Here is a 12,586-nt window from a genome sequence, read left to right as displayed (position 1 = left end):
CAGCATAGAAATAAATCATTATGTAGTAGTAATTACAATAACAGCAGCATCTTAATAGTCACCCTATAACAGTTACACAACCCTGAGTTGCTTTCAAGGGAAGGCAGAATACAAACATGACAGAAAAGCAGCCTCAAGTTTTCTCACTTCGGGCAGACATACACATAAAGCCAGCAGAATATAATTTTTTGCGAAGTTAAACAGTCCTATCATAAAAGTAGTTTTTCCTCCCTCGGGCTTGCATGGCCACAACCCCAGTCTATGTGTGACCTGGTACAAATGTGTCTAAGGCCAGCCCTGCAGGGAAGTAAGCAAGGAGGCCACATGTCTTTTGTCTAGACTGAGGGAACTAGAAATAGCCCTGAAATATATCATTTTCATACTGTAATTGACACCTGAAAATCAAGAGGGAGTAACAAATAAAAGAGTGAGGAACTGGAAGGAGCATAATTATTTATGGAAACGCAAGATGGTGCTGTTCAATTCATACACCTAATTTGCATTATTTTCTTCAGCCAAGTATCAGAGCAAAGGCTGGTGGAAAATCTTCCTATACAACCTCATCACAGTCAGAGGCAATATGCCTCTGAATACCAATTGCTGAGGAACATGAGTTGGGAGGGAGTTGCTGTGTTCATGTCCTACTTCTTGGCTTCCAAGAGACATCTGGTTGATCATTGCAAGAACAGGAAGCTATACTAAGGAGGCCTTTGGTTTGAGCCAGCAAGACTCTTCTCACGTTCTTATGAAACTGGTTCTTTTGCCCTGCAATTCCTCCATACACTGAATGCTGCAAGACCCATCCCTCCTCTCTCAGTCAATATGAATAGAAAGGGCATTTAACATATATAACAGAATATACCATGTGTGCTGATGAGGAGACATTATTATGATTGAGGATCCAAATACACTGTAGGGTTGCCATATTTTGGGGGTGGAAATCACCCAAAGAAAGTTGTTGAGCTTCTTTTGGGGAAGTTGTTGGGCTTTGGGGGGGGGGGTTCAAAAATCCAAACATACCACTTTAAACAGTCATGTTTTAAGTCTACTTTGTTAAAGTTGCTTTAACTATTCATCCATTTTCCCAGGAAACATAGGCTACAATATAGACAGTACTGAGAGTGACAGACCAATTGCCTGCTTTGGTGTAAGGTAGCTCCCCATGTTCTACATTCATTTCCTAAAAATTATGTTCCCAATATACAGTTCTGCAAAACCGAGAACAGTTACTGGAATATACAACTTATCATGAAATGCAGTCCCCCCCTTTTTTTTTACTCTTCCTATATACACAATACAGTGGTAACTCCGGTTGCAGATGAGATCTGATCGGATCCCAAGGTTTTTGCAACTGGAGATGCCTGTTCTGCACTGCACAATAGAGTGCTTCTGTGAATGCGCGTGCGGCGAAACTCAGAAAAAGACTTCCGGGTTTGCCACGTGCGTATCTCGAAGGATACATAACCAGAGGTGCTCATAAGTAGAGGTACCACTGTACCACAAATAAAAAATAACCAGTGCCTGGGCTTGCTTTTCTCCTTCTTTCTCCCAAACCCTTTCCCTTCTGTTCAATGTCTTTTAGATTATAACCTTGAGAACATGAACTATCTTTTATTAAGGTCTTCATAAATTGCCCTGAGGGCATTTTTCCTTTTTATTTATTTATTTAATCATTTATTTATAATAATTTGTATAAGCCTCCCACTCATATAAAACGTCAAGGCCCTGCACAGCAATATATGCAAGCACAATTAATCATAAAATACCATAAAAATAGGGGGTAAAATGCTATGATTTTAAAAAAGCAGATTCAAGTACTCATTTTGCCTTTTTGTTCACTGCATAATTCTTTCACAACCCACGGGAATGCGAAAAGGAACAGCTTAATACTTTCTAATAGAAGAGTTTACTTACTGAGCATGAGAAATACAATCATAGTTGGGTGCTGGATTTTGCATATTTCCTTCTTTTTGACTGCCAGCCTTTAAGTAACAGGATCTAATTTCTCCTTTAAGAAAAGAAGAAGCCACCGTCAGTTCAGTGGTGTAATTATTTGTTCACACACTGAATTTTAAGACTGTAAAATAAGAGAACTGGAAGGGAACATGTGGCTCAATCCTCCTGCTGGAAGCACCGAGCTTGCCCTAAGTTATCTTTGCCAGTGACCTGTACACTCCTTTAAGGTGGAATTTCATTACAATGACCCACGGCTGCAGCAGAGTCTTTTAAACACTCTGGGCTGCAAGCATGCTTTGATGCAAGTCATACCACAGCTGCCCACTACTCAGCTTCCTCCCATTTTATTTATATGGGGGGGGGTAGATTTCAGGCTTGTGGAATCTATTTTGTTGCTCAGATCCAGTAACCAGGGCCAGGTGAAAATCATATACACATTCAATAAATTATTCCCAGAATTTGTTTTGAGGACCAGAACAAAAAGGTCACAATCCTTCCCCACTTCACTTCCCCCATTTTAGCAGTATTATTGAGGAGGATGGAGGAAAGTCATTTTGTGGTTGTTATTATTAAACAGAAATCTTTGCTTGTCTACTTCAAATCCAGAGATCTACCAGAAGATCCTGATCTACCTTCTGTCCACTCCAATAGACACTATAGGTTCTGAGAAAAAGGAATGGGGAGTCTGCTGTGGTGAAGAAGCAGGGGTGATGCCTTGATGCTCTATTCAATCTGCTACTCCACAAATCATCTAGACTTTGGCTGGGGAACCACCAAAGTCAACGAAGCTCTGGAATCCACTTGCAGTGACTGTTTGTCAACATTTCAGCGTTATTAAGCTGTTAATTCATTCCATTACCCCAATTTGAATTAGAATGTATTAGCCCACACCTGCCTGCATTTAATTAGCATATGAGAAGCGACTCGACTTCCGTCTTTCCCATTCATACCAGTAGGTGTTTCCTTTTGGGAAACTCCAGTGTGGACAAGACCCAAGTTCTAGAATCCACTTGGCTCAGTGAGTCTGTGTGTATGTTTGGAGTATATGAATACAGTGACCTAAGCGATCCACCCAGAGTATGAACCCCTTCTGCATACAAGGCTGTGGATCTCATGCCCAGGTACTTATATAACCATCCTACAATCCAATAAATATTGAATGCATTTTGTAAAAAAATAAAGCAACCTTATTCATAGATACCTCTCCCTTTCTCCCAAATTCTCTACGGAGCTTACCATTTTCATCTATGAAGACATGCATTGCATCCACAGACATCTCTTCTTGCATAGAAGCCTCAGGCCCACTTATGACTTGCAAGAGGGAACTATCTTGCTGCGAAGTAACCCGGTAAATGATCTGCCTTTGCCTGGTGCTCTGGTAACTAGGCACAAAAGCAAAATAGAGACACTGAAATTAATTATTCTCACTCTAAGCAACTGATATGAATCATTTCAGACACAGTCAATGAGGAGAAGAAACTTCTTACTGAGCAGTGAACTTGATAGGCTCCGGGACAGTTGGATTAATACTACCAGAGTCTTGAGTTTGCATCTCTGGCTTATCCTGCTTTGAAGATCCATGTGCACTGTTTTTATCCATTTCTGGAGTTTCTTCCTTTTTCTCTGTTGTGCAGCCATCTAAAAAATAGAAAGGCTGTTTATACAAGACACTGGAAATGTGTTGTTTTCATGCTTTCTCTTTTTGAGAGAGCAAGAGTATTTTTGATGAGGAGTGAGAAACCCAAACTATGAAAACAACTACAGTCTGGCAGACAATTTTTCAAAGTCATAGAGTATTCAGAACAGGTTTGGGCAAGGATCTGTTTATGTCAGGTAAGTTACCTGTGACCCTCATATTAGTTTCATGTGAATGGGAAGGAGGGAGAAAAACAGTTGGGAAAGAGAAAAGTAACATGGCTTTTGAAAGAGAAAAAAATGTCCCCCAATCCTGGCTTATAAACTTCTATATAGCACCTTGTACATAGGTAGTGATGTAAAAGTAATAAAAATAATAATATAAGGGTTTAAAATTACCTGCCATCTTTTCCTTTATGCTTCCATGAATTTGTGTCAGTGACAAAATGACCCATGACTAGAACCTGCAGGCAATGCTAACATAAATAAACATCCCCCTAATTTTTTTGCTTTTGGAATCTCACTTACACCGTAAGTGTAAGCCTATTTATTCAGAACAGGGCTTAGTGGAGCTGACTTCAGAGCAATCACAGCACAAGTTCCAGTACAAGGAGACACTGTGGTATAGGAGCTAATCCAAGGTACTAGCTAACACACCTCTCTGGCTGCGGCTGGACAAAGCAGCACAGGATTGCACTGTCTATTTCATGTAGTGTTTCAGAGATTTTGTACATCTATTTCCACCACAGGGGACCTCAAAACAGTTTACATACAACTGTAAAATAGCCAACACAAATCATAACATGCAATGAAAACATCAATTACACAAACTGAGGATTTCTGTGTGTAACTCATTCGTATGTGGTTTAAGAATCTTCTGTACGGCACACAACAGCATGCGGTACTCCATTTTCAGCTTTCAAAAACACCACACTTTATATTCTGGACTATATATTGCTATCTGCTACCATTCCTTGACTGGCAAGTTGCTCTTAATGCAAGTGCTCAGAAATGCCTTAAGTGCAGAGATGGCTCATAATTTTGAAAGCATGCCGCATACCTCCAGTTATCCGCTTATCTTTTGCGGTCTCTGGTTTGCCATCAGACGCGGTTGCCTTTGAGGTGTTAATGGATTCCAGCAGCGAGACGAATTCCAAGAAATTAGATTCATTTGGCATCTGTCCTTCTTTAGCTTCCAGGTCAGATTTAGAGGTTGGCAAAAGCTTCTCTTTATCACTGACTGTCTCCGAGGAATTCTTACTTAAAAAAACATCGGTCCCGCTGTCCACACTGAGCACGCGAGCATGCCTTTTCTCATGAGCCGTTTTGTAAGAGGGTACGCCCAAATTCTGCTGCCCTTCTTTGGAATGTAAAGTCAGGACTTCTACGTTCTCAGAGGCATTCTCCGGGCAAGTGCTTACTTCTTCATGATTATCTGTTGGGTTGTCACCGTCCTGTTTTGCATTATTGTCCTGTTCGCCAGATTCATAGCCCGAACACTGGTTGGATGAGGCATCTACGTTTAAATTGTCTGGCGTTCTCAAACTTTCGCTCGCTTCTTGATAAGCCTGGCCTCCGCTGTCATCAGATAGTTCAAAGGTGATGACGGGGATTCTCATCATTTCGCTGCTTTGCTTACTGTGCTGGTCTGCCATGACAACACCAGATTCTGGATCCGAGCTGGATCCGATTTCAGCCCCCAAAACTTGCAAATGGCGTGAGCCATCCAGGTCGGTGGTTGAGTTCTGGGTACTACTCATGGTGATCACAATTTTAATTGGTTCGTGTAGTGTAAGCGGATCTCCAGAGAGAGAATTGTCAATAAGAGCAACAGCTACCTCACTCTCCGAATCGTCAAGGTGAACCTTCATGTCATCAAGGTAGGAACTTTCCAGAGGTCCATCCACTCCCTTGGCTGCCACGGTATTACACTGCAGGCAACTAGTGGTTGTGATGTCTTGAGCAGATGCATCCAGCACTTTTTCTCTCCGGAAACACTTTGGGTTGCTTAGATGCTCAGAAATGATGACTGAATTATCAGTGCTCCAAGATTCAAATGAAATGCCAGCTTTTATAATGTCATACTGGGACAAGGAAAGATTTGGCAATTTCTTAACCACACCTTTATCAAGAGGCGTATCCTCCACTGCACTATAACTAGAAAGCTGCACCTTCTCATCCTTTTCACTGGTTGCAGCGCTGATAAATGTCTCCATGGCATTTGGCTTCGCCACTATTGCTGATGTGGTAGAACTTGACATAAGTGCCATAGAAGCAGACAGAATATCTGCTTTGACACAGGGTGAGGTAGATGAAACCGGTAGGGCAGGCTGGTCTTCCAGAAGCATTACTCCTGATAAGAAGGGACACAAACATATGTGAAGTTCTGTCAGGCTAGGCAGTCCAGAAAATCCCCACTAGAATCAATGGGGCAGTACACAACTAAGCCTTTAAGTCCTATTGCTTTCAGTGGGGCATGAACATGTTCTCTAAACAAAGTATAAATAGTAAACGTTTACAAGTTATATAAAGTTCACTGCTACCGTTTATTTTAGGAACATGCTCTAAACTCTGAGGTGTACAGTTTTGGGGGTGAAACACTTTTAACAATAGTAACAAACATTATCTATAAGGTACCTTTCAGATCTTCAATCGTTTCTTGTGCTGGCAGCTCCTAAAAATGAAGCAAATGGATTATGTGATCCATGTTATATTTAAAATGTGCATAATTTAAAACAGAGTACTTTAGCAAATCATAGTAAGTATAGCCTATATCCCACTTAAAATCAATGGCAAAAATAATAAAGACAGAATACAAGGATTGCACCCAACATCTCATAGATGTCTCAGGGTAAGCCATGTGATTACTCTACATTCAATGAAGGATGTGGTGGTGGTATTGTAACTAATTATTTTGTTCATAGTACATTTCACAAGTTAAGAAAGGTTTTTTCCTTTCAGATGTCAAGAGTCAGCAAGCAATACTTAAAAACACATACTGATAACTCTAACTGAATACTTGAAACCTGTAAATTGGAGAATATTGTTACTGTTGTTATTTGAAATGTATCTGAATCATGACTCCATCTCAAAGCTCTACACAATTGCTACCCACGCGAGTTAGCTTCCCACTGAGGCCAACATTGGTGTCATGTACATGTACAGAACAGGAAAATGTAGCCAGGGATGCCCCCCACTGGTTTAATGGGTAAAACCTCACATCATTTTTTTTTATTGCCACATTCTAGTGGGTCTGCTTCACACAGAGTTGTGCACACTTAAAAAGCTTCCCTATTGTCTTCTGTACTAAGCAAGTGGACCTGTTAGAGCCCCAGAAGAGGGAAGAAGGTGCTGGACTCACCCCAAATGACCCCATCCTCTCCTCCCATTCACTAACAGTCATTATCACTATCACAGTACTCAGCATTGATCACATCTTGGGACAAGGGGAGAGAACAAAAGAATTCTGAATCTTTAAATTTCCTTCTCCTTCTTTAGCATTTTTGGCCACTGAATGATTATTATTATTTCATATACTGCTTAATGCTAACATAGGGTTCTATACAGTACTTGTAAACCACTTGGAAGGCTACTACATCAGCATTAATATAGACATCCAGAATTAAAATAACAGAATAAAATAAACCCACCAAAACATTAAAATATAGACATCCACAAATAAATTATGCAATTCAATTAATACACAGTAATTAAAACAGGATCTTTTCAAATTTGCATTGATAATGATGACCAGAACCAGATGTTATTGGAGCTACAGTATATGGGTATCACCAAATACACCAGCCCCACCATTCCCCCTTCCCTGTCATGTGTACATCAGTAAAACAAAACGGATGGCCTGGCACCACAACACCCTGAATTTCCTTGCCCAACTTAACTAGCTGCTGCTTGCAGGGATGGCAAACCTTGGAGCACAATGACATCCCATCGTGCATTTTGCTTTGCTAGGCAAAGGAGATGGTATGCTACTATTTTTACAGTAAAACCCACATTACATTTTTGATGGTCAGAGAAACCCAGTGGCATATGTAGAGTGAACAGCACTGCAGAAAAAGCTTTACTAACCAGGACTCCTGAAGAGTGATGAGAGAGGATAGCCTGCACTTTTACGCTGCTGTGGATGGTTGGTGTTGAACCATTACGCTTGAGCTCTTCAAATGCACAACTGTCCCCAATGTTATTGCTATTCAAAAATAATAAAGAACAAAGAATTCAGGGGTGACTTTTTCTCACAATGACCATCACCAGTCCTGTTCCAAATATATGTGCAAATCAGCCTGTCAGAAAGTTGGCAGTCAATCAGTGATTCTGCTGGGATTAATCTACCTCCCTTCCCTCTCCTAAACAGCTGCTTGGCACCATCCATAATTTTCTGACAAAGGCAGGAAACCTATTTGCTCACAGTAAATGATTTGCATGCAGAAGCTTGTTTCCCTACATGTACGCCTCCTCATTATTTCAGAGGGCACCAAGGATAACCTTACACAGTAAGGAAGAAAACTTGCCTGAGATTCATATGCCGAACTGCATTGTCTCTTCTACCTTCTTTATTTTGCTTTCCTTCCTTCCATGAGACCTTTTGTTGAATCACTTCTCCTTTGTCAAACATAAGATGCAGGCGATAACTGACCACTTTGATTATCGTGAAAAGCACAGTCACAGAACTGCAGTAGACAAAGGCTGTGATGGCATTGGGAGGGAATGCCTAAACATAAGAATAACGAAGAGTTAATGCAACTGATCCATTGGTTTGCCAGTAGATTTCATTTACTTGCAGTGTGACAATTTAAATTTATAACAAGACTGATTATTGATAACCCTGCTAATGTTTTCCTAACCACTATACAATACTATTGGCATTTACATGGTGCTTTTCCTAAGTGCTTTAATGTAATTTTTACAACAACCCTGTAAGGCAGTGGTGGATAACCTGTGGCCTTCCAGATGCTGTTGGACTCCAACTCCCATCATCACTGGCCACTGGCCATTCTGGCTGGGGCTGATGGGACTTGGAGTCCCAATAGCTTCTGGAGCAGTTATGACATATGATACCCCTGTTGTAAGGTATAGTAACATTGCTAATCATTTTCATGTTACAGATGTAGGAGAAGCAATGAGGCTGATGAGATTTTACTTTGCCTAAGACCATTCAGTGGCTGATATGAGACACGGAGCAGGAACCTCTTAGCTCATTTTCTTAACCACTACCTAAATCGGCTTAAGGTCCATATAGTTAAAGCCATGGTTTGCCCAGTAGTGATGTATGGAAGTGAGAGCTGGACCATCAAGAAGGCGGATCGCCGAATAATTGATGCTTTTGAATTATGGTGCTGGAGGAGACTCTTGAGAGTCCCATGGACTGCAAGAAGATCAAACGCATCCATTCTTAAGGAAATCAGCTCTGAGTGCTCACTGGAAGGACAGATTGTGAAGCTGAGGCTCCAATACTTTGGCCACCTCATGAGAAGAGAAGACTCCCTGGAAAAGATTCTGATGTTGGGAAAGATTGAGGGCACAAGAAGAAGGGGATGACAGAGGATGAGATGGTTGGACAGTGTTCTCGAAGCTACAAACATGAGTCTGACCAAACTGCAGGAGGCAGTGGAAGACAGGAGTGCCTGGCATGCTCTGGTCCATGGGGTCACGAAGAGTCGGACACGACTAAACGACTAAACAACAACAAAAATCAGCTTACTTGCAGGGATGTGTGGGTGTTAGAATGCTATCTATATCTATCTATCTATCTATCTATCTATCTATCATCTATCTATATTCTTCAGACTGGCAAGAGATACAACAATTGCAGATACTTTGGTCAGGATCCAAAGAGCCACTCAGCACTTATTCCAGGGCTGGGGAAGCTTTGGCTAACAAGACATTGCTGAACTACAACTCCCATCAGCCCCAGCAAGCAAAACTGATGTCCAGGGATTATGAGAGTTGCAGTCCAGCAACCCAAACCTGACATACTCCATAGTAGAACAAAATCAAAAGAGAGAATAAGCCTTGGGAAATATAGGAGCATAGTGGATGAATATTTTACTGGCATATTGCTAGAATGCACATAATCATAGTTTTATTGTAGCACCAGCTGGGAGAAGGATCGTCACTAGAGTTTTCTCATAGGACACCTTCTGAATCCCCATAATCCTCCTCTCTCTTCCCCATGCCGTGCTGCCTCCACCTGCCCACCGGGACTTCCCGGGCTTGAGTCGAAGCCCTGCTTTCTCCGGGCCCTCATCCCGGGCGCAGGAGGGGAGCTGCGGGGCCGCCTTGCCCGCACAGAACCTGGCTCGGGTCGTTGTCCCCTGGGCTCTGGGCCTCTCCCTCCCCGCCGGCTCCCTCCTCACCAGGTGCATCGCCATCGGCAGCAGGAGCAGGAAAAGCCACAAATAGAGGTGGCAGCTGTTGGTGAACTTGCTCTGCTCCGGATCGTGGTACCAGCCTCCGGTGAGCGCCGCCCACACGCCCTGCCGGAGCAGCTGCACGGCTTGGGACACCATGGCCGACCCCAGAAGCCGCCGCCGCTGCTGCCGCCTCACTCTCCGGGTCGGTGCTGGTCCCGGCCGCCGCCACCGCCGCCGAGATGCTGCCTGGAGCCGGCCGCCAGGACCTCCATGCCGGATGCTAGAAGGATTTTCCCATCATGCTCCGCGGCGCCCTCTAGGCTAGCGGTCCCTGAGATGGGAAGCTCCGCCCACCACGCCTTTCGCAGGACGGGGCCGCTCTGACGCGCGAGGGATTCCCACGCTGGGCACGCAGCTCATTTCTGCCCGTTTTCTCCTTTGCCTTTCTCCTCGGCGTCCTGCCCTCCTGCCGCTCATCGCTTCTCCATGGCTGGACTCCCCATCTCTCCGCTTGGGAAGATTTCACACCAGACCCTGAACTGTAGTTTGCTAAGGGGTCTGGGAAGAGGAGCTCCGTGAGGGCGAACTACAGCTCCCAGGATTCTTGGGCGCCACGCTGCCCTTCCCTCCTTCGGTTCTTCCCCAGTTTAGTTTCCAGGGTGCAACCGATGTCGTTCACTCCTCCATTCCCAGCGCAGTCTTTCCCCCGCCTCTTCCCAATGGGGATCGGTAGCTTTGCCCTAACTTCAGATGGGGCTGAATTGCAACCGCCGCAGTCCCTGATCATTGGTCTTACTGCCCGGGAATGGTGGGTGATTATAAGTCCACTGGAATCTGGGGATCCGGGAGTAGGAGAAGAGTGGCCTCTTTCTGCTAAATATGTTTACGAATCTATACAAATAAAAACATAAATATTATTTAGAATGCAAGCTTGCCTCTGTGTGATACTTCCTATTAAGCATCTCAAGGTTGCACTAAATGTGTACTGTGGACGCAGTGCAAAGCAGACGTGAGCATTCCAGCCCGAGAAAGCTTTATGTGCTTCACAATATATCCACTAGGGGATGCGATAAGAGAACTTTTCTATATACATGTACCTGCAAAAAACAGTTTTGAAAGGAAGATAGAAATTCTATTTTACTGCTTCTCCCGTTTATGTATTTTGACACACAACTTTTACCACTGCTTTCAAAATAACTCAGAATATGTATGTCATTTAACTATTTTCTTTACTGCTGTGTTGACTTTTGGGGAACGCTCAGTTTTATTGTCAAGACATTTTCCCTTGTTAGCTTTTCATCTTCACAATAATTCTTTCCCTTTGACCCATCAACAGTGTGACTGCTTCACCTTCCCACTTTCTCCATGGACCTTATCCTACCTCTCTCCTAGGTCTTGGAATGGCCTATCTCTGCCCCTTGCCACCCCACACAGACACACACTTATACCCTCCTCGCCTCTCTCCTGCCCAGGCCTCTGCTCCTCTGGTTTCCCCAGATGTAGTGAATGCCTGTTACAATGTGTAATATAATATACTACAATGATTACACAAGAGTATATATGGAAATAAGGTCTTTCAATGTCCACAGACTTTGCAAGATTCAGCCTAGACATTTTCAAGCAATACATCTAAAATATTATTTAATAGTGAACGTTTGATCACTTTTCATCACTTTAGCTTATCTTCCTCTGCTGAAATAAAAAGGATCTGCCCATTGTGTGGACTGACATGGATGGATTTTTTTACATTACCAGAGATCACAAATTAGAATAGTTTTGTATTTCACTACATCAGAGTAAAGAAATAAAAAGAGGGGAGGAATGGCAGTCCATGTAAACTCCCAGCCCATTTACAGCGTGTGACAGCAAGACTGAAATTTCACACAGCCACTTCTGACCAAACGACCATGCACCCAAGTCAAATTCACCTTGGATAAATTCTCAAGAGGTGCTAAAACCCACCTCTTACAATCCTAAAAAAACAAAAAAACAAAACAAAACACATTTCAAGGAAGGGGACAAATGGAGTTTATCTCCCAGCCCAGCAGATGGAATGGCATCTCTCTCCTTCCCTTTTGCAACCTGACCGTTGAAGGAGTGAAGGAATCAAATATACTAGATAATTTGAGGGCTGAGGGACAATGAGCCCTGCACATTTTGCTTGCAAGTGGGCTGTCACTGGACTCATTTGAACACAGCTCTAGACATGCAATATATATAAGCCCAAATTCATGACGGCAGGAACGTCATAATTCTAGGTGGTTTCATTTTGAAAGAACTGCTGTTCAAGCAGAATTGCAGCAGCTTTGGCTTTAATTCACCCTCCTCAAGCATCCATTCAGTTTCAACCAGCTCCTTATGAGCATTACTCTGGAGGCCAGGACAAGGCTCCTCTGTACTAAGCAGCTTAACAAGAAACCTCAAGATAATAATGTCTCAATGAACTCAAAAGATAATTGTACCTGCCAGCATTTAACATTTTCTCTGTGGCTGGCAGAATTTCCTGCCAACATGCTCCTCCTACATGAATTGGACTCCAGAGAATACATAATTTATTTTAGTCTCTGCAGACCGATGGCAAGTGGTTCATTTTTAGCGTTTGCTCTCTTGATGGGTTAATTGAACTG

At 42.9% G+C, this 12,586-nt stretch overlaps 1 protein-coding gene across 1 annotated transcript in view; it reads right to left on the bottom strand.

Moving 5' to 3' along the window:
- Positions 1-10,798, bottom strand: part of PCNX2 (pecanex 2) — a 117,332-nt gene extending 106,534 nt beyond the window's left edge. Inside the window, exons 1-8 of the mRNA XM_081906988.1 lie at positions 9,963-10,798; positions 8,118-8,317; positions 7,678-7,795; positions 6,229-6,265; positions 4,652-5,944; positions 3,444-3,594; positions 3,193-3,338; positions 1,915-2,008 (exon numbers count right to left, since the gene is read on the bottom strand). Of these exons, the coding sequence (XP_081763114.1) occupies positions 1,915-2,008; positions 3,193-3,338; positions 3,444-3,594; positions 4,652-5,944; positions 6,229-6,265; positions 7,678-7,795; positions 8,118-8,317; positions 9,963-10,115 (2,192 nt within the window). The 5' untranslated portion in view covers positions 10,116-10,798. The remainder of the gene's footprint in view (positions 1-1,914; positions 2,009-3,192; positions 3,339-3,443; positions 3,595-4,651; positions 5,945-6,228; positions 6,266-7,677; positions 7,796-8,117; positions 8,318-9,962) is intronic.
- Positions 10,799-12,586: the final 1,788 nt, after the last annotated feature.

This window comes from Podarcis melisellensis, assembly GCF_964234715.1.
Source record: "Podarcis melisellensis genome assembly, chromosome: 3".
Classification (NCBI taxonomy): domain Eukaryota; kingdom Metazoa; phylum Chordata; class Lepidosauria; order Squamata; family Lacertidae; genus Podarcis; species Podarcis melisellensis.
Note: the sequence above shows the minus strand (reverse complement) of the source record. Positions and strands in the feature narration are given on the sequence as shown.